The 21,974-nt window shown below is 30.3% G+C and overlaps 1 protein-coding gene across 1 annotated transcript; it reads left to right on the top strand.

The window, feature by feature from the left end:
- Positions 1 to 9: 9 nt before the first annotated feature.
- On the top strand, positions 10 to 17,138 carry LOC107443954 (protein disulfide-isomerase A4). The gene is made up of 10 exons (XM_016057983.4): positions 10 to 409; positions 2,895 to 3,030; positions 4,510 to 4,715; positions 5,804 to 5,942; positions 7,016 to 7,221; positions 7,950 to 8,105; positions 10,611 to 10,759; positions 11,061 to 11,217; positions 15,172 to 15,411; positions 16,208 to 17,138. Exons 1-10 carry the CDS (start codon positions 322 to 324, stop codon positions 16,612 to 16,614), a joined length of 1,884 nt encoding a protein of 627 aa, XP_015913469.2. The 5' UTR covers positions 10 to 321; the 3' UTR covers positions 16,615 to 17,138.
- Positions 17,139 to 21,974: the final 4,836 nt, after the last annotated feature.

The raw sequence follows: 21,974 nt of genomic DNA, 5'->3' as shown, positions 1-21,974 counted from the left end.
TTTTAATTATCTAAATTTTTTTCAATTGAATTGTTATGCTCTCAATATAATTTCCTCAAGTCTTTTTTTTCCTTTAAATTATCCCTTATAAATAAAAAAATAAAATTACCAGTCATTTGAAAATTGGCAACAAACAAAACATTTTGACAGACTTCTTTTTATACGTCATCTTTCGAAGCCGGTTGACTTCCAAATCCAAAACCAAGTTAAAGGGTTTATCTTGCAAAGTTTTTGCAATTGTTATTTATAAAATGCTGTGAATTTTTTTCCTTTTTCTTAATTGATTCCTTGTTTTTGTGAGATCGTTTTCTTTCATTCAAAATGCTGCATATTCGAAGCGCCTCTCTATTTTGTAGTGTTTTGATATCAATGCTTATTTTATGTATGAGTGAAGATTTACTTGAAGATGGTTTGTAACACTTAAGTGCTATGTTTTCTTTTATCAAAAGCAATTAACGGTTTGAAAATTCATAACATTAATCAAGCTTTATGTAATTTTTCTGTCTAGTCTCTTAAATTTATAAAAAGATCTTCTTTTGTGAGAACTTAGTGTGATAAATTTGTTATTTGTGTTGTATTGGTTATGACTATTGTATTCTACTGTTTGATTATTTATTAAACCGACTGGTATTCAAGCAGACTTATTATTCTAAAATTTATTATGGGCTTATATTTGTTTTCAGACATAGTATAAGCTTTAAATAAATAATCCCACGAAACTGAAGCAGTAAGACATTACCTGATTAAAAGCTTCTTTTGATACAAAAATATATTAAAAGTAAATAACAGTTGACATATTTAAAGTGCTTCTAACAAAGGTATCTGTCCATTTTAAAGATTTCCGAAACATGAATTAAAAGAAACCCAAATGATTTAAATTATAAAATGTAAGCTTTACATTTTCCTCTCAATATAACATCATATCCAATAGTGTCACATCTATCACAAGGCTGACTTTAAATATCCTTATTGGATTAATGTATCATATTTTAGAACCTCTTTGCCTTGGAGAGGGGATAACAGTCTGAGATTTTAGTGGTTTACCTCTCATTGTAACGTCTCCTTGAAATTGCAAAATATCTAGTCAAAAAAACATAAACGCTATGAAATCCTGATAAGTTATTCAAGGTAAGACAGAAATTAAAATCACCATCTAACCTGCTTGATTTTGACTGTCTGAAAAAAAAGTTTGAGACAGTGAAAGGATACTAGAAAGATTAAATATTAGACAAACGAAACTGGTTTTCAATCCAACTTTCCTCAATAGAAATTAGCCAGATTTTCAAATTACATTTGTTTTTTTCTATCAAAAAAATTATAATACGATTAACAATTTGCATAATTTTTCACATTATATTTTATTTATAACCGCCGTTTAAAAACTGACCCTATTTTGAGTTAACAATTACTAATATTCAATTCTACAACCTTGTAATTTTGGCTCTAATCCAGAATATAAAAGCACTCCTGGTTTAAGTATTGGGGAAAATTAGATTTCGTAGAGGACTTTTTGACGGAACTATCCTTCATTTGCTTTTCATGGAGAGGAGAGCTACATAAACCTACCATGGTTACCCTGATTTCAAGGGGATTCGAACGTGGTGCACCTCATTGAATATCAATAACATTCTAGAAGTAACAGATCATTCATTCAAATAAGGATTGTAATAATTTTTTAGGCCATAATTATACCTTAATATATAAATTTTCAATGCGATCTGACAACTTAGCATAACTATTAGGAAGCAATTTTATATATTACTAACAGCAAAAATTTTTGCAATTAACAGTATTTCAAAAATCGAAATAATAATAACTTTTTTTTTTTTTAAGTTTTATAAATGTTAAATTCCTTTAGGCTTCAAAATGACTTTCTTCTAATTTAAAGTTTTTTAAGAATTGAAATTCAATATTTTTTAATCAAATATAAAGATTAGAAGATGACTTATTTAAATGGATATTAGGAAGGACTATATAATAACTTTTCATTGATCTGCTATGTTATGAAAACTGTAAATTAAAAAATGTGCTAAGAAATTAAAATTATGTAGTTTCTAATTCCTTTTTTATCTTATATTATTGATTGTGTATTAAGGCACTGCAAATAAATTTTGCCTTTGTCCTTGTTTTTGTTAAGCCGATCCTGTTGATCAATAATAAAGGTTTGAAATTAAGTTTTTTATAATATTTAATATGAGAGATTTTAATTGGATTAATCTTTGTGGAGATGTAAAATTATTGTTGAAATAAGTAAATGATCAAAAATCACAGGTTGAATGGAATCAGTAATCTCTTAAGTTATCAAAATTTTACCTCGAAAGCAAATGAAATCTGATTTTACCAAATCGTTAGCAAAAAAAAATTAAATTTATATAGTGCAAATTAATAACTAGTCACAATTAAGTTCTCAATTAATGTGGTAGCCTATTCAGGGGTCTGTCCAGGCCGAATTTACTACCGTTTAGCGGTACCTTCACAAATTCAACTTTAGGAAAATCGGTAGTTTCACAAATTCACCTTTAGGAAAAATGGTAGTTTCACAAAATACTTTTTCTTAAAATTTTATTTTTTCATCCCTTACAAAACAATAAATACATATTTTTGTGTTGATTTTTTAATATAATTTGTAATTTTTCACAAATTATGTCTAAATTTTCACAAAATAGGTACCTCTCAGAAAAACCTAGACAGACCCCTGCTATTATAATGGAAACCAACACGAAGATATGTAAACATCCATGCAACTTGAAATATTTCAAAATTAACTTTTCAAGTTTCAATTTAGCAGTTTTTCTTTCTTTGTTTCAAAACAATTTTATATTTGTTGTTTCTATCATTACCTCACTAGATGGGAAAAAAAGACATACTTTACTAATGTTATAATCTACTTTTAGATATACCTGTAGTTGAAGGTGATGGTGGTATTATTAAAACTGCTGTAGAAGGGGATGTGCTGATTTTAACTAAGGAAAATTTTGATATTCAAGTATCTTCTAAAGATATTATGCTCGTAGAATTCTATGCACCATGGTAAAAATTTCATTTGTTAATAATTCTTTTGTTTTGCATAAAAGTTTCTTGAATTTATAAAAATCATAAAGGTGATTTCGTTAAAAACAAGTTTTATACTTTTTTATCACAAACCTTAACTATGTGTTAAAACAAAGATGTAAGGACTAGAAGTGAGAAAGTATAAAAATCGATGTGGTTTATAGACAATCGCAGTTTATAGAATTATGTTATATAAATCTTGTATTGTATTTCATTGATTAACGTAGTACACAGTTTTTCAAATATATTAATGATGTACTGAGTTCTCCTTGGGAATAAAAAGGGCAGAGCACTTCCTCACAGAGAAAGTCAGTTTTGAGTTTTGAAAGAGCACTCACTTAACACTGTAAAAAGTTATCAAAATGTATATTATGTCATAATTTAATTTATCCTCAACAATTTTTTAACTACCCTCTTATACTATTTTATGTGTGTATTTCAGAAAAGTAATTCTCACTCATTATCAAAATAAAAGAAGAATTTGCATTTATAAAAACAATTTAAACTAAAAAATGTTTTTAAAAAATGAACCTTTAAAATCACTTAAAAAATCAATATGCTCCTCAAAAAAAAAGAAACTTGTAAAAATTATATCAGTTGTGAATAATTCTAACATAATAAATATTTGTAATAGTAATCGGAATTAAACCTATAAACACAGATAATTTTACCACTATGTAATTATTATTTAAGCATTGAATTAATTTTTTTTTTAGATGAAATATGAATAAAAAGGTAGTGTTCTTAAGGGAATGCGGTTTATTTTTACGGAAAGGGCAAAGAAAGCACATCAAAAGGCAGGACGGAAGGATGGCCCTTTTGAAAACGCTTAGGAAGAACAATGGATTATATATATTATGATTATAATTATCAAATATATTATTTATTAACAGTTTTAATGCCGGCCGAGTGATTAGCGTGCCTTACTGCGAAGCCATAGGCTGCCGGTTCGAATCCCACTCTGGGCATGTATGTTTTTCTCTCTCTTTGTGCTGTCCTCTATTGTGTGTGTGTATGATATGTGAATGTGGCCCACCCTATAAACGGGTTTGTGGCGTGGGCAATGCTGCTCGTCTCCGTGACTTTGGTTCACAGGTGCCCACTGGGTAATGCGAAATGAGCAACAATTCTGGCATAGTATAGGCAAAGATTCAAATTCAGTGCCTGCCATTGGGGAAAAAAAGTTAACAGTTTTAATATAGTTTAACTTATAAATTCAATTAGGTCAAGGATTGTTCAAAAAATTTTAATAATAAAATAAATACAAATAACTTGATGTAAATTTTTAATTTTATTAAGAATATATGCATTAGCATAAGCTATGTTTAAAGAAATCTTCTACAGCAAAAGTAATCTATAAGAAGAAAAAAAATAATTAAGATTTGTAGTGATAAGTTTTAAAACAAATTCATTGTAAACTGAAAATATTAAGTCCCATAATATGTATGTTTTTCATAGGTGTGGTCACTGTAAAGCTCTTGAACCAGAATATGCGAAAGCTGCAAAAATATTGAAAGAGGAAGCAAGTTCCATTTATCTGGCAAAAGTGGATGCAACCACTGAAGCAGAACTAGCATCTCGGTTTGATGTATCTGGTTACCCAACTATGTTCATATTTAAAAAAGGAGTGAAGGTTCCTTATGATGGCCCACGTACTGCTTTAGGTAACTAATTGATAGAATTGTCAATGTGATAATATGATAATAATAGATTTTTTAATCTTTTAATTATATATGTAACTATGTGTTTTGTTATATATGTAACTATGTATTTATTTTAATTCTAATTTCACTTTTTTATCAGAACTTTATTTCATTTTTATAATTCAGTTTGAATAAAATATTGAAGCTAAATATTAATGTGCAAACTTAATAAAAACCATCTATGGTAAAATCGATTTCTTACTATCTAGCTCCTTTTTCAAAACTTAAGTCTAATTGTCAAAATGATGGTGATAGGAATAATAGGGATTAATTTGTTTCTTGTGTTTGAATGATTTGTTTATTTTATGTAGTTTATGATATTAAAATAATATTCCACTCTTCTTGCTGGTCAAAATACATAATTTTATCTAAGCCATTTAACAGAGCATCTTCTTTTTGCTCACTACAAAATAATCTTACGAATGAAAAGACAAAAAAGAGAATAGTGCTCACATCTGATAGGAAATAGCAGGTTCATTTTAATGTTTTTGTATTGCTTAGCTGTTAAGATTACCAGGCAGATAAAATGCTCACATCACAAAAAGGCATTAGCCAAGAGTTTCAAGTCTTTCCTTTCTCCTCGATAACAATGTCAAGAATTTCCCCCCAAAAGTTAAAACAAAACTTTTGCATTAGGCTAGGGAAAGGAGAAATTTTTTTTTTGCTAAAGTACTTTTAAACTTTAAAAGCCTTAAATGCTTTGAGTCCTTTTCCTAAAAAGCTTTCAAACCTGAAAATATATAAAATAAGATGACAAAAATTTTGAATATGCATTAGTAATCTTGACTATATTTAATGTATCACAAAATATATTTATGGGGAAAAAATGCAGAAACACCTGCTTAAAAATATAGCAGTTTATATTTTAATGATATACTACAGCTATAATGAAGAATTTTCAGTGTCCTCAACTAATAATTGAGCCTTTAAGCTTTCTGTTGTTTTTCAATTTTCAAGTAAATTTTAATGCAATACTTAATTTGCATGTAATTTATAAAAAATTCTCTTATCTATTTGATTTGAATAATTTGAGAATAATTATTTATTAGGAATTGTTGAGTACATGAAAGAAAGATCAGATCCTAACTGGAAGCCACCACCAGAGGCTGTTATTACTTTAAACAAAGAAAATTTTGAAGATATTGTTAGCAATGCTGCTATAATATTAGTAGAATTTTATGCACCTTGGTAAGTTTAGTTATTCATTGTTTGAATCCATCTTATTTGAAATTTTGGTACTTTTTGGTTAGCTATGAGCAAATCCTGCAACTATTTTGACTCTTTAATTTTATATAAATATATCAGAGCCTGAAATTTTAACTATAAAAATACTATCCAGACAAAAATTTACTCTCCTCTATTTAACATTTATGAAAAATAACAAGTTTTGAAAAAATAATTGATGTAGTATGAAGATTTTTGTGGTGATCGAAATCATTAAAAAAATAAAGAAAACTTAAAAATCTAAACATATTTATTGCAATAGTATTTATTCAAAATATGGCTGTCTTAAGGTTTCAATGTTTCCAGAAATAATGGTTTTGGAAATTAAAAGTGGGTGACTTTTTTCTTTCAAATGGAAGGAAGTTGCTGTTACTTGATAAGTTAATATAAAATAAACATAAGTTAAAGTCAGTAGTTTAGGTCCAAAAAGTATTGTGATACAGTAATTCCTAATCCCCTAAATCCACCTTTTCTTTGCTGATACTTAGACCAACTGACCAGATTTGGTCTCTCAGATTTTGATGTCCTCTAATAAGGATTGTTCCTACCCTCTTGTTATTGTTCTCCTAGGTGATGCATATTTCTAACAAGCCCCTCTATGACTCAGTCCTGCTGTGTGATTTCTGACACATTAATTTTTGGACAACTGAGTTGTTCTCGTTTGTGATAATACTTCATTGTGATATACAATTGCAATAATACTTCATTTCACTACATACAAGCAGGTGACTTATAAAAATGTTCTTTTCGTTTTCATATGTTTATGGTATTGGAAGGGAAAATTCTTTGCTTTGAGGTAAGGTATGTATGGAAGTAACATTTGGTATAGGAAACATTTGTTTCTCTTCCACCCCAGTTTTTTATTGCAGTTTTACCCCTGTTAAAATTCCAACCTTAGTATATTTCATTTTCCAAATGCTCAGACTTTTTATTATTCCCTTGCATTCCTGATAGTAAAATTATTTTCTTATTTCAAACTTTAATCAACTTTGTTTTTTTAACTTGCTTCAAATTTTAAGATCTGACTCTTTCAACAGGTGTGGCCATTGCAAGCAATTAGCACCAGAGTATGAAAGAGCTGCTAAAGTGCTTAAAAGTTCTGTTCCACCTGTCCCATTAGCGAAAATAGATGGTATTGAAGAGAAGGAATTGGCAGAAAAGTATGAAGCTAGAGGCTGGCCAACGCTTATGATTTTCCGAAAAGGACGCAAATATGATTATGAAGGACCTAGAGATGAATCTGGTATTTAATAGTCAATCTATGGGTCATATTTCTCTTTTCTTAATTAGTATTCATTATTGCTTGTTAATAATCCAGTTATATTTATACTTTATTAAAGTTTCAGTTTCCAAACTTTTTTATTGCTTAAAGTAATATATGTAACAATGATAATTGGAAGAAGAAAACTTCTTTTGTACAGCTATATATTTATATCTTCTTTATTGTTATATTTTTGTTAACATTTGCTGATACATCTGAATATTTTTCATATTATTTCAAGTGCATGTTTTTCATATTATTTATAATAGCTTTCATCTATAGAATTTTGACTACAAGCTTATATTATTTCTTCTGATATTTTTTAGTTATTCATTTTTATATAACCGATTTTGGTAAATAAATATTAGATTTCTAAATTATAACAATTTTAAAGCCAGTTTGTTAAAAAAAAATGGATGAATTCATTTTTATTTGCTAGTGAACTATCGTTTCAACCCCTAAGAGTTATCTGGGATAATATGAGGTAAAAAAAAATGAAGTCCACCACTCAAAGCTATTGCAACAGTAACAGAAATAAAGTAAAAGATTATAAATAGCATATCCGTTCATAAAAATTAGCTTCATTGACAAAAATAGATATACAAATATGCATGGCTCTTAATTAGGTGATGTCCACTGCTGATTTTTTAATAATTACTTTCAAATATAACTTTTGTATCTAAAAATTTAATTTGTTTATATATTTTTAGGCATTGTCAATTACATGAAAGAACAGGCCAAGCCACCAAGCCAAGAAGTTAAATCTGTCAAAGATCTAAAAAAATCAATTGGGAAAATTGATACTACAATAGTTGGATATTTTGATTCTGAAACAGAATCTTTTTATGAAAATTATGTCGAAGCAGGTATATGATTATTTATAAAAAATAATTAACTTTGTCATACAAATATTGTTTTTTTTCCTCCCTTTTATTTACTTAAATGCAAATCTCTTTTAATACAAATTTTTCAGAACAGTACCTATACTTTTTTCTATAGTAAACTAAGTTTTTTTTTCAACTGCGATTATTTGAAAATATAGAAATCTTGTTATATTTTTTATAAATATCTTTTTATATATTATATTATTTATTGCATTTCATTATAAATTATTTTTCTTTCAAATTTTAAATTCGAATAAATTTTCTTATTTCGATTGATTGCGTTTTAAATTCTAACTCAAGCAATTTCATCCACATATTTTTTATCAACATATTTATTTTTATGTTTGTAACAATTTTCTTGCTTTATAACTAGAACCTGAAATTGAAATCAAAACAAATACATGTTTCTGTCTATTTAGTTTCTTTTTCTTTCTTAAAGGCATTGTTCAGATCTTTACATATATATATATACACAGTCCAGTCACATTAATGTGACCACCACCTACTTTCGACGTCAACGTGAAATAACCACTCACAGAGTGCAGGTGGCAGCACATTACAGTGTAGTGTATATATTGGATGTCCTAGGGCATCGAAAAGCATTTCAGTCGTTGGCGCAATGCAGAAATTTAGCGATTTATCCGACGTCCAAAAGGGCATGATTATTGGCTTTCGGGCCAAGGGTGGAAGCATTTCGGAAACGACTGATTTTGTGAACTGTTCGCGTGCCGCCGTGATAAAAGCATACCATGCATGGCAAAATGGCACTATGCAAAACAAACGGCGTGGCACATGTGCACCACGGGCCAAAGATGGCAGAGGCAAACGAAGGCTGCGGAAATGCGTTCAGGCGAATAAACGTGCAACTGTTGAGCAACTGACCGTCCAGATGAACCAAGGGGCTACCAAAAGTGTATCCTCAACAACTGTTCAGCGAACGTTGCTGCGCATGGGCCTCCGCAGCAGACGCCTGGTTAATGCACCTATGCTGCTGTTCATCGGTGACAAAGGCTGGAATTTGCACGCCAGTACCGCAACTAGACGTCCACAGAGTGGCAACAGGTGGATTTTTCCGATGAATCACATTTTATGCTCCAGGGGACAGATGGAAGTTGGCGTATACGGCGTAAAACGTCTGAAAGCAAACACCCTGCAACAATTGCCGGAAGGCTGCAGGCTGGAAGAGGGAGCGTTATGGTTTGGGGAATGTTTTCCTGACATTCACTGGGTGCACTCATCATTGTAGAAAGCACGATGCGGACCATGTCCACCCCTGCATGCAAATGATTTTTCCTCAGAATGATGGCATCTACCACCAGGACAATGCGAGGTGTCATACAGCTCGCAGTGCATGTGCGTGGTTCGAAGAGCACCAGGATGAGTTTACCGTACTCCCCTGGCCAACAAACTCACCGGATTTGAACCCAATCGAGAATCTGTGGGACCACCTCGATCGGGTTGTTCGGGCCATAGATCCTCAACCGCGTATTCTAGCGCAGCTGGCCACGGCACTGGAGTCGGCATGGCTCAACATCCCAGTGAACACTTTCAGAAACCTAATTGACTTTCTTCCTGCACGTTTCATAGCGGTCCGCTCAGCCAAAGGTGGTTATTCTGGCGTTTGACAGGTGGTCACATTAATGTGACTGGACTGTGTATATAGATAAATAGATAGATGTATGTTATGTTATACATAATATTACCTATAGTATTTCAAGTAGTTTCATAACTTATATTGCTTCTAGTAGTAAACAACAACAAAAAAAAGGAATTGAAATTGCCATTCAAGAAATCTCTTCCTTACCGCGGTTTTTAAATGAAATTCTCTTTGAGTTATATGAAATATTAGTCATAAATCAATTGACTTGTATCAGACAGTCTAAAAAATACTCTTTCATACTAAAATATAGTTCTTTCCCCTGTTATTTTATAGCTTATTCTATACCTGATTTATAAACATATTTTTATGAGAAATATAAATTATCAAAAAAAGTTGTTTCTAAAAAATTTTAAATATTTTTTGATGAGTTGGGGCATTTTTTTTAATCTTAGCCTTAATTATTTCTTTTAACTTCCAAATTAGATGCTAATATTTTGTAAAACTCTTAAATTTATTAAAAAGTATTTTCATTGGAAATTTGCAAATTACCAAAAATATAGATTTGAAAAAAATACATATTATCTTAGTTAATAGATATATAATCATTCGTTATCCTTCTAGAAATCATAATAATGTTCTCGTTTATAGTTAATCATTTTCCTTTCAAAATTTTTCAATAATTGTTATTTTAAAAGTTTTAAATTACACTTTATTGAAGAAATTTTAGAACTGTGCATACTGTCTAATTATGTAAAAATAAAAATAAAATGAATTTTTTAAGCTTTTCTTTCTGTATAACAAAAAACTTTTTTTTTACTTAAAATGTGTGGTTTTATTTGTTGTTTCAATTATTTAGGAATTTGTTGTTAATACTTGTTATTTTTCAGCAAATTCTCTAAGAAGCAAGTTTACATTCCTACATTCATTTAGCAAAGATGTACTAAAGTATTCTGGCTCTGAAAAGCAAAAGATTATTTTGTATAAACCAGAATTGTTTTCTTCAGAATTTGAGAAAAAACAATTTGAGTTAGATGATGTAAGTAGGCGAGACATTGTAAAATTTTTGCTTTGTCAATTCATTTTTTCTCTTGTTTTAAAATTATATTAACCGTTTCCTCTCTAACTTCTGATTAAAGTTTCTTTTAAAAATACTTTAATAACAATAATAATAAATTCGACTTCATTATAATGTAATTTTTTACCCTTTTTATTTTCAAACATTCGTTTTTGTAATTATTAAGAAAGTTAAAAAATTAACTTTAAATATATGCCCATGATCTTATAATTTGTTTCGTAATATCTTTGTAACATACTGATTTCATCATTATTTTGTTTAGATTAATTCTTCTCCTGGTGATATATCAAAATTTATTAAAGATCATGCCTTACCATTAGTTGGAGAGCGAAGTCATAAAAGCATGTGGAAATACCAAAACAAATATCCTATTGTTGTTGTATATTATGATGTTGATTTTGGTTTTGATTATAGAAAACGTAAGTGGAGACTTTTTTTCTAGTTATCTTGTGATAAATAATATATCGATTTATAAAACTTTGCTAAATGTACTTCTTTACTACAATTTCAAATTGCTAATTGTTAAGTTACTTTTTTATTAATATCTAAAAAGCAAAATCAGAAAAGTGTATTTATTAACAAAGCTAAGCGTTTTAATTGTAAAAATTTGTATTGTGCAATTTTAAAATATTCTGAAAATGCATCATGATAACTATATTAATTTCCTGAAATGAGTAGGTTTTTTAGTAAACCGATAATGTGATTGCAAACGTTTGTGCCCAATATGATTTGTACAAAGAAATATATATATACAGTACAGCCTCGAAAATCCAGGTTTCTAAAATTTGAAAATCTCTTAAATCTGGACTCTGATTTCCGTTTCATTAGAAAAAAATGTTCTAAATCAGTTTCAAAAAAAAGAAAAGATACGCTGTAAATAAAAATTTAAATGTAAAGGCTCAAATCCGCAACTCTTCTTGAGCAAGGAAGCAGTGGATGAAGAGGTGGGGATGGGGACTGAATGAAAGTGCATAGCTGATAAGGAAGTTCCAGTCATTCTTATCAGCGCTGTATAAAGAAGGAATGCAGGAGGAGAAACTCTCCTACCACCTTGTTTTTCCACCATGTAAAGAAAGAAAGCTAGTTCTTTCTTAATCTTGAAGCTTAGGAGGCTGGGACAAATTCTTTCATCTCCCAGCCTAGGATTAGTATTAGCTGTTACAGTCTAATCCAATTCCAATCTAGACGCATCTGTTTCTGTTATAAGTTGATCGTTTTGAATTCAGCTGGAGTTTTAAGCCATTGTTTTTAGTTTTAATTGCTAACATTGTTATCTAAACGATCAGTTATGGGGAATAATGACAAAAGTTCGAAGATGAGAAAGCATAATACGCTTACAATTTTTTAAAAAGTAGAATTACTGCAGAAATATGAACTCTGCAAACCCACTGTTTATGACTTAATAAAACAGAAGGAAGAAGTACAAAAGGAAAAAAAAATGTGTTGAATAAATATGAAAAATATTTTATATATGTTACCGGCAAAGTATGAAATGATTTATATTTCACACATTTCTTAGGCATTCTATAGATTGCCAAATGAGAAACCAGCAAAGTACAAATACATCTCCGATTCGTTTCAAATATCACTTGGCAAGGCTTGTGACTTTTAACGCGTGGCTCGTGACTTTTAACTAATAACAAAAATTATTTTTTTACTATGCTACATGGAAATGGAGGAATTTAATGAAATTTACGTGGAAAAATTTAATGAAATGTAATTTAAAATGTCATTGAAGCCTGCCATGTTGCAACAAGTAGGTTAATTTCATATTCTTTATATTAAAATTTTGTTTCCCTTAATAAGAAAGGCTTAAATTTTGTTTTGCATAACTTTTTAATTTTCTTTCCACATTTTGAATAAATGTTTTTCAATGGCACTCTCAGTATTTTTCCAGAATAATATTTTTATTTTTGAGAAATGCATGTTACAGTGATTGACCGAAATCGGTAGTTTTACATTTATTCGATATTTTAATACTTACTGACTTTAGATTCGAAGAAACATCAGTGTAAGGTATACCGGGCAATGACACTTAACTAGAGCTAGTATGACAGGACCTTTCGTACATGTCCGAAATATATACTAGGTCTAGTTAAGCGCCATTGCACGGTATACATTTGCCCGGTATACCTTACACTGATATTTTTTTTAAAAGTTAAGTGCCACTGTCCGGTATACATTTGTCCGGTATACCCTACACTGATGTTTTTTTAAGGTCAATTGCCATTGCCCGGTATACATTTGCCCAATACTCCAAACACTGATGTTTCTTCGAATCTATCGTCAGTAAGTATTAAAATATCGAATAAATACAATTATATCCTATAATAAATTAAACATCAAATCGGATGTTATAAATATTTCAGACATTCACCAAAGCGACAATATGACAGTCAACATTCACCGGTGAACGTCAACAACCACCGATTTTGCTTATTCACAGTAACATGCACATCATTTACATAATAACCTCATCAGGACGTTTATTTCATACTTTGCCTAAATAGCATCCGGCATTGTATAGAATGTCTAGGCATTCTATACAATGCCTAGGCTAAGTATGTAATACTTCTCACATTTCATACCTTGCCTGAAAACGTTAGGCATTCTATACAATGCCTAGTCATTCTACACAATGCCGGCGTTTCATACTTTGCCTGTAACATATGGGCAATTCCATATGTGACGGAATGACATTTTGACTTGCAAAATAACAATTAATTGAAGTTTCTATGTATCTAATTTCAAATAAACATTTTTTTCTCATGCATATCATTATTATTGGCATAATGCACTTCATAAACTAAAAAAACAGGATTTTCTATCTTTTTTACTTTTAATTTTATTAACTTTTTATTTGCGTGACGGAATGACATTTTGGCAATTTTATACTTTTAGTATAATGTGTAAGCCATGTAAAATGTGAATTTGGAAAATTAACCCCAGGTTGGCTAGCAGTTATTAACATCTATTTGCTGTGATGGAATGACCGTGACGGAATGACAAAAAGTTTAGTAGAAGAAAGTCTTCATTTAAAAAATGTTTTATTAATAAAAATTTCAACAGTTTGAAAATTAGGTTGTCTCTGAAGAGGTTTTATATCTAACTTGCCAATGTCACATCTTATCTTCGTTCTCAGGAAATTTATGCGTTATTAAGACATGTGACGGAATGACGTAAAAGAAGTTACTTTTATTTTATATATTAAACTTAAAATGATAATGTTTTAAATGTTTAAATTTTGTACTATATGCANCTTTTGTTTAAATTTTTTTCTACATATTACAACTTTCAATATAATTGAAGAAAAAAAAATTTAAAACCAAAATACTCCAGAAAGGGCACTGGAGAACAAAAAATTAAAACACATTTTTAGAAAACTAAAGTAATTGCTGCTTCTAATTTCCCTAGAAAGAGCAATAAAATGCATCCTTCACTGACAAATCATTTTTTTCAAGCATTCTTTGACTTTGAACATCTTCCTATTACCTACAGAGACATCCTACAGTCATCTGACTCCTCAAAAAAATAGCCATCTCATTTTACACTATGGGAAAATGTTCTTTTATTTCTTTAAATTCCCTTTATAACTTTTATGGCCCTGGGTTCTTTTGTCCTTTTTTAAAATGTCATATATTCACAAAACCATCTATTTATTGGATATCTATTCATAAATTGTAAGGTATTTAAGATTATACTATTCATCTGTTGGATATCTATTCATTAATCTCCTTTCTATTTTACCTGAATTTGCGACAGTATTTTCCAAACTACAAATGCTGCCAGCAGCCAATGAACATCTCTCTCACACATTTCTCACTTCACATCATTTATAAAACTATGCATTTTGCATAGTTATATGCATTTCGCATAATTAGCATATAAGTGTATGCTGTTTCAATTTCGCTCATTATTTGCTTCATATTCGACAATTTTGTGTTTCAAATATATTGTGACACATTTTGCTTACTCTTGAGAAACTCTTTTTATGGTTTATACCTAAACCTGAATCAAATATAAAACATAAATTACGCCCAGATCAAAATGTAAATCGCAAATTAAGTCTAAATAAATTGTTTTTGAGGAGCAAAAAACCATTTTATATCATTTATGATTAAATTGTGTCAATAAAATGTATTGCGCAGAGTTAACAAATTTAAGGGAGTTAAGTTAAAAAATTAATTTTTCCATCACATTTAATTTTCTCTTTTTCTTTTCAATGTGTTTCCATTCATTCTTTAATGTTTCCGTTTGTTAATTTGTATAATTTGTTCATTTGTTTGATAGTGTGAAAGTAATGATTAAATCATAATCATCTGTTTTAAGAACTTGGTATGCAAGTGATGATTGTCTAATAATTGTTGTTACAGAAACTCAACTTATTCGAAAGGAAGTTGTTAAAGTGGCCAAAGATTACAAGGCAAAAATCACTTTTGCTATTTCAAATGAAAATGAATTTGAAGATGAATTGAATCAACTTGGCTTAGCTGACAGTGGTGAAGATGTCAATGTTGGTTACTATGAAAGTGCTAAAATTCGTTACCGAATGGAACCTGTTGAAGATTTTAGTGCAGATGAACTGCGAGAGTTTGTACGTGATGTTCTTGCAGGTATTGATTTTATACTTTTGACAATTTTTTTTAAATCTGCCCGCCTTTACTCATAAACATAAATTATTAATAATGCAAATTTCTAGCTTTAATGAAAATTATTTAAAAAAAATTGTGTGAAATATTATTCATAACATTCTTGACATTTAAAAATAGTGTTACATAGTTATATATTTTATGAAACTTTGTATTAAATATCTCGTAATTTTTTAGCCTGGTTTTTAATGGCTTATACGACCAATAAATTCTGTATCTTTTTTTTCTTCTTTTTTTGCCTCTTATGTTATTTTCCTTGTCAAACTGATACTTTGTTTCAAGTGAATTTTATCCAATCCCCTAAACTAGATCAAAAATTGATTGAAGCTAGGTTTCAAAAAGAGCCAAGATATCGTGGGTTCGATCCCTGGCAGCCGAAGACTCCCTGCATTGTAAATGGTGACTGGTGCACGTTAAATCTGTCGAGTTACAAGGTCCTCCATGTTCCTATAACAATTCATATCTCTGGGGGTACTCATCCAGGAGTTTCCCTGTCTTCTGGATTGGTTCAAATTTACAAGGCCACGGAGTTAATTATTAGTAGTAGTAAGCCCAAAATTGGGTCGACTGTTCAACGATGGTTGTAAAGAAGGAAAAATTTTATGTGTTTTATTCATTCCCATCAAGCCTTAATTATAATTTCTCTCTGCTGAATTGGTTAGGATTTAACATGTATTGTGTTTAATTGAAATCACAATTTTAACATCATTCTTTTAAATGTTTAATTCTTTTTCTTAATGTATTCTCTTTTGCATTATAGGCAATGTAAAAAAGCATATTAAATCTCAACCTGTACCAAAAGAAAACAAAGGGCCTGTTACTACGATAGTCGGCTCATCTTTTGACAGTCTTATTACTCAAAGCAAAAAAGATGTTTTGGTTGAATTCTATGCCCCTTGGTGTGGCCATTGCAAGAAACTTGATCCAGAGTACAAAAAATTAGGAAAAGCTTTCTCAAATCATGATAAGCTGCTTGTTGCTAAAATTGATGCTACTGCTAACGATTTTCCCAGTGAATACAAAGTCGATGGTTTTCCAACCATTTATTATGTTCCTGCTCATGACAAGAAAAACTTAATTGTTTATGAGGGTGAACGCAACCTTGAAGCAATGACTAAATTTGTGAATGATCAACTATCAAAAAGTACTGAAAAAGATGAATTATGAGTGTCAAAGTTTACACAAACAAAACAACTATGATGCAAATATCTCAGCAAATAATAGTTAAACAAATTTTGTTACATGGTCTAATGTTTTGTCCTTTTTTATGGTATAAGTTACGTTTGTCTTTTTTAAATATATTAATTGTATTAAATTACAATTTTTTTTTCTATTTGTGATGCCTTATTTAATTAAGGTTCATGATTTTTTCTTTGTAAATAACATTGTACCATATTTTAAATAATTCTAAAGATATTTTTTATAATAATGTATTCGTTATACTACAACTTTTGATAAAGAAATAGCTTCATTGAACAAATGAGAAGTTACTGTATTGTATTTTTATTCTGTAACTCAATTGAACTCTTTTATTTTAAAATCATTGTATGAAAGGCCCTTTTGCTTTTGTAAATATTTAAAGAAATTGCTGGTCAATGCAGTGTTATCTTATCATTATCATTGGAGTCTTCCATATTATTTTCTTGTGCATACTATAGGATTGGACAATAAAGTTTTCAATGTGATTCTTACTGTATAGAATTTTTAAAAGCTAACCATAATGAGCATTTTCAAGGCAATTTAAAAAAAAAAAATTGTAATTATTACTAGATATTTATTTGTTGTTTAAGTTTCTCTGCTTTCCTAATCATTCAAATTAGTCACAGGAAAAAGTTGTACAAATAATCAAAGACGCATACTACCTGAAACCGTTTATTTTAAATGTTTTTGGTTTGAATGTAAAGCATATTCTTTATTATCTAAGATTATCAATTCAAAGATACATATGATCTGAAACCATTTTTTTTTTCAATTGTTTACTGTTTAAATGTACTGCATAGGTCAGAGATGGGGAATCTATGGTGCATGTACCACATGTTGCAGATATTTCGATACCACGCAAAGAGTACAGATTAAATTTTATTCACCAACATTTAGAAAAAAAATCTTTATTCGGGGCTATCATTAGCGGAATCAGAAACATGATACGATTTTGGGTGTCATAATTTTTTCTAGGATGTAAAGTTAACTATAGTACCCTTGCCTGTATAGAAGTTCGTTGTTATAGGGGAGATAGACTTGGAAAGTGCGCACTTACTATAAAATGTACTAATTAATGTACCCAAATTAAATTAAATAATACTAAATAGAATAACAGCCTAATAAAATAATGCTTGAACTAAATAGAATAAGAACTTAAACTAGATGAAAACCTAAACTAAATTGAAAATTTCGAAAAAAAATTACTCTAGTAAATTTTTATTATGTTGTGAGCAAGGTTTTTAAAAATGAATTATATATTAAATATGTTTATAATGAATCAAGGATATGTATGTAATGAACTCAAATTTTAACCTAGGTGGTTTTTTATTATTTAAGTAAATCTTGTGTTTTTTATTAAAGAAAACTAGTTTGTTATTAAAAACAATTATAAGTAAAGACCCAAACATAAATAAAATGGTTGATGTGACTCAGCAACAATTTCTGCCCTAAAAAAGATAGTTTTTGAATTGATATTGTATTATACGTTTGCCATTTTATTAACACATTTTGAAGTAAAATCTTGTTTAGTTTTTGAAAGAGAATATCATTTTTAAGAACAAAAAGGTATAAATAAAATACTTTAAACTGTATTGATCCATCTAATTTTTCATACAATAAAAAATTGAAAACATCTAACATTTAATTACCTTGTTTTCATTTTAGTGCTTACCATAAAAGGTTGTTCGTTTTGTGATATTTTATTTTAGCATAATATTAAACTGAAATAATTTTAATAAATATTGTTTATTTGATTTCCATTTGAAGTACTTTAATAAATAAGCAGTAAGTATAGATCCACAATATAATTATACAGTTTCATATGAAAATAAACTGGTTTATTTAAATTTAAAAATAACAAGTGGCACACTTGACACCCAAGAATAATAAACCGTAATTTAACTGGAACGCTGATTGAAAAGACCAACAAATTTTCCATCAAACTGTGGTTCAAAAAACATAAATATTAATTTTTCCGTTATAGTTCTTAAAAATAATTGTTCAAGATCGTAACCTTAAATATTAGTGCAGATGTTATCTTAAGCAATCCGATGCAAAAATGTACTTTCTCTGAATTAACATACTGTTCCACGACATTTATATTCTTGACCTACACCGTTTGGGGAATTGAAAAATATGATCACAATATAAAAAGACCTATAATTATGATTTATCCGTGCTTATTACGATTTTTTAAAGATTATGGTATTATAGTGATAACAATTATAGTTTTTGAAAATTTGCATAATCTATATCCATGCCTATGGTGGGATTCGAACCCACAGCCACTGGCCCCGTAGTTTAGTACAGCAACCACCAGACCAATGATCGGCGATAATAATCTATATAAAACATAATTTTTTTTTTCTTCCTCGACTATGAAAAGTATAAAAAATTTTTGTTTGCAGCTGATCCAAGAGTATTTTTTAATATTTCTGGAATAATTTAAAAATAAAAGCTATTTAACAGAAACAAGTAATTTCAAAAATCAGTTTTTTGACACATCAAAGGAGAAAGGTGCTTACAAGCAGACCTTTTGAAAGCAAGATAGTTGTGATCAGGGCTCGAAAAAACTCAGAAATTTTACCCGTCCCAGAGGACGGCTTGTCCAACAATGTACCCGTCCTCCTTTAAAACTAACCCGTAGCTTCTAAATAAATAAAAATATAATTTTCTCTTATTTCTTACAAACATTTATAAAAATTACACAATGAATTAGTAGTTACTAGGATTACAAATACTAGAATTACAATATACAGTAATAAAAGAAATACTAGGTTACTAATAGTGACCTAGTATTTCTTTTATGAAATAATTTAAATTACAAAGGTCAATTTATCCGAGGGTATTGCGTTTTTTAAATGAATCAAATATGAGGTTTGCCAGTTCCACAATCAAGCCAATGATTTACAGAGGTTTCGGCACAGAAATCTGAAAGGGGTTTTCCATTTTGATAGATGTTCATAATTGCGTTTCTTGTGTAAGACCAGTACGTAACGTGTTTTTTTGTAAGTTCATTGCTGAAAAGCCCCTTTCAACCGCTGCAGTACTCCCAGACAGAAAACATCAATTCCACCATGCGTAGTATGCTGCTGTATTTCTGGATTAGAGGGTCATTTTAGAAGTGAGGAGCTAGACTCTTGTAAGATAATAAAAATTGAAAATGTATCACGAACATTAACGGGAATGTGGCCGTCCGCGCTGACGTCGGATTCGAGAAATTCGTTGTCAGCGGGGAATTTTTGACCGCCGAGGACGGGCGGTTTTTCGTGCCCTGGATGTGGTTGTTTTCTTTTCTTTTTCAAGTAAATGATGGATATGATTCCACAGTCTCTTCTAGTTTTGTCGTTATTACCTGTTTCACATAGACTGCTGCATCTAAAAGAGTTATCAATTAAGTGAAAAAATCTTTCATTAATATTATATGCCTATGTAGAATTTAGTTTTATGTACACCAAATCGTTAAATCTGAATTTAATAAACGTTAACATTATGTTACTGTATTGTTTTATTATTATTGATAGATTGGAAATTTGACACATCTCTAATAGGTGGGCCAGAATAGCAGTCAAAACTTTAGACCACTTTATGTTAATTTTACTTTTTGCATATTTTGCCATATTCTGGAACTTCTTATGCAAATTGAAAAGGTCCCGCAGTGAACTGATCGTTAAGACACGGTTCCCAGCAGATCACCGAACTCAAGCATCACTGGCTACGGTCAGTGTGCGGGTGGGTGACCACTTGGATCAGTCTGCGTAGGGACCGAGGGTGTGCGGTATTGGTCCTCGTTAAACTGTGCTACCGTAAAGTACTCGACTTCGCGCGCAGGTCGTCGGACTACCGAAGCGGGGGTGTCATCCCCTCCGCAGAGGATCAAAATTGTGATGGCATGTCTTCGGATCATCCTCCGGGATGTTTCCCAGACCGTCGCCAATAGCCCATTGTGCAGCTCTAGTGCGACGTAATTAACAACAACAACAAATTGAAAAGTTTTACGCACAGTTATAAAACTCATTTATTCAAAGATAATTTTACGTAAAAAATCATTTTTAATCATTGTTTATTTTATTTAATAATCGGCGAAACATTTTCGAACTGTAAAGCATACAAATTATTACATCCATTTAAAGAAAGTAATTTTGAATGGCAGAGTACAAAAGTTTGACGAAGTCGGTAGTGAAGTACCCGAGTAAATTAAATTTTTAAAAAGTCGTTTAAATAAAAAATTAATAATATTAAAAATTTGATTTCTTAAGATCCAATCAACCAATTTCGTTCACCTAAATGTTTCCTAAGTTATGCCTGATAAACAGCAGAAGAAAACTATTTCAGCCTTCTTTGTAACCTAGGAGCACAAATGAAAAGCACAAGCTCCTTCTGTTCATGAGGTATTGAGTTAAAACCCCTGACTGACCTGATCAACCTGAGAATGTCATTTTCACGTTTTCTTTTTTTCGTCCTGTAATTTAATTGTCCATCGGTCCTGTAATTTAATTGGAGGAACCTGAAATGTTCAATAAGTGTATAATTAATGAGAATTATCTTCATACTTTTGCCGGAAAATTGATGTTGTACTGGAAAGAGCTTTAAGAATAAAACGCAGCATGAAGGAAATTATTATTTTTTGTACATATCTTTTTGCTTTTTAGAAAACATTTTTGTTTATTTTAAGATAGATAGTATACCATATATTTTGGGCTAAGTTTATTTAATCACATTACTACAAATATCCTTAAAAGTAAGAGGAATTGACAATTAAAAATGGGCGGAGCTTCTAATGAAGAGGGGTTTCACGCTTACAAACAAGTGGGTAGTAAGAGGCATACAGTTGAGATGAGTTTAAGCCTGAAAGACCGTTGGAGTTTTAGATATGATGGGGGATCGAGGTGTTCACCTTCCAATAAGGTGAACCAGGTTCGAATCCCAGCAACGGTTGGTCAATACGAATTCCGCATCCGGCTTGTACCGAACACAGTGCTGGCGCAAAATAACTTCAGTGGTAGACGGATCATTGGTTAGAGTCTCTTTGCCGTCAGGTTAACCGTGGAAGGTTTTTTCTCTCCATGTAATGCAAATGCGGGTTAATTCCATTAAAAAGTCCATCACGAAGGCAAATTTCTCCTCAATACTTGATTCAGGGGTTCTCTTGTCTTTTGGATTGGATGCGAAATTGCAAGGTAATGGAGCTGAATATAAAAGTCGCAAACCCTAAAATTGGGTCTGCGATTTTGGTCGCATTCATGTAGAAGATTAAAGAAAAATTCTCCTCCCTGAAAAGATAGCACTCAGTGAGCATTATGCAGACCCCTGATTACACGTTTGCC

The sequence above is a fragment of the Parasteatoda tepidariorum genome, chromosome 2 (genome assembly GCF_043381705.1).
Source record: "Parasteatoda tepidariorum isolate YZ-2023 chromosome 2, CAS_Ptep_4.0, whole genome shotgun sequence".
Lineage (NCBI taxonomy): Eukaryota > Metazoa > Arthropoda > Arachnida > Araneae > Theridiidae > Parasteatoda > Parasteatoda tepidariorum.
The sequence above is the reverse complement of the archived record's forward strand: the minus strand, read 5'-3'. Positions and strand labels throughout refer to the sequence as shown.

Coding starts and splice junctions, on each gene's coding strand:
- LOC107443954 (XM_016057983.4), top strand. CDS start 322: ATGCTGCATATTCGAAGCGCCTCTCTATTTTGTAGTGTTTTGATATCA. Junction 10,760..11,060: donor AACAATTTGAGTTAGATGAT/GTAAGTAGGCGA, acceptor TATTTTGTTTAG/ATTAATTCTTCTCCTGGTGA. Junction 15,412..16,207: donor TGTACGTGATGTTCTTGCAG/GTATTGATTTTA, acceptor TTTGCATTATAG/GCAATGTAAAAAAGCATATT.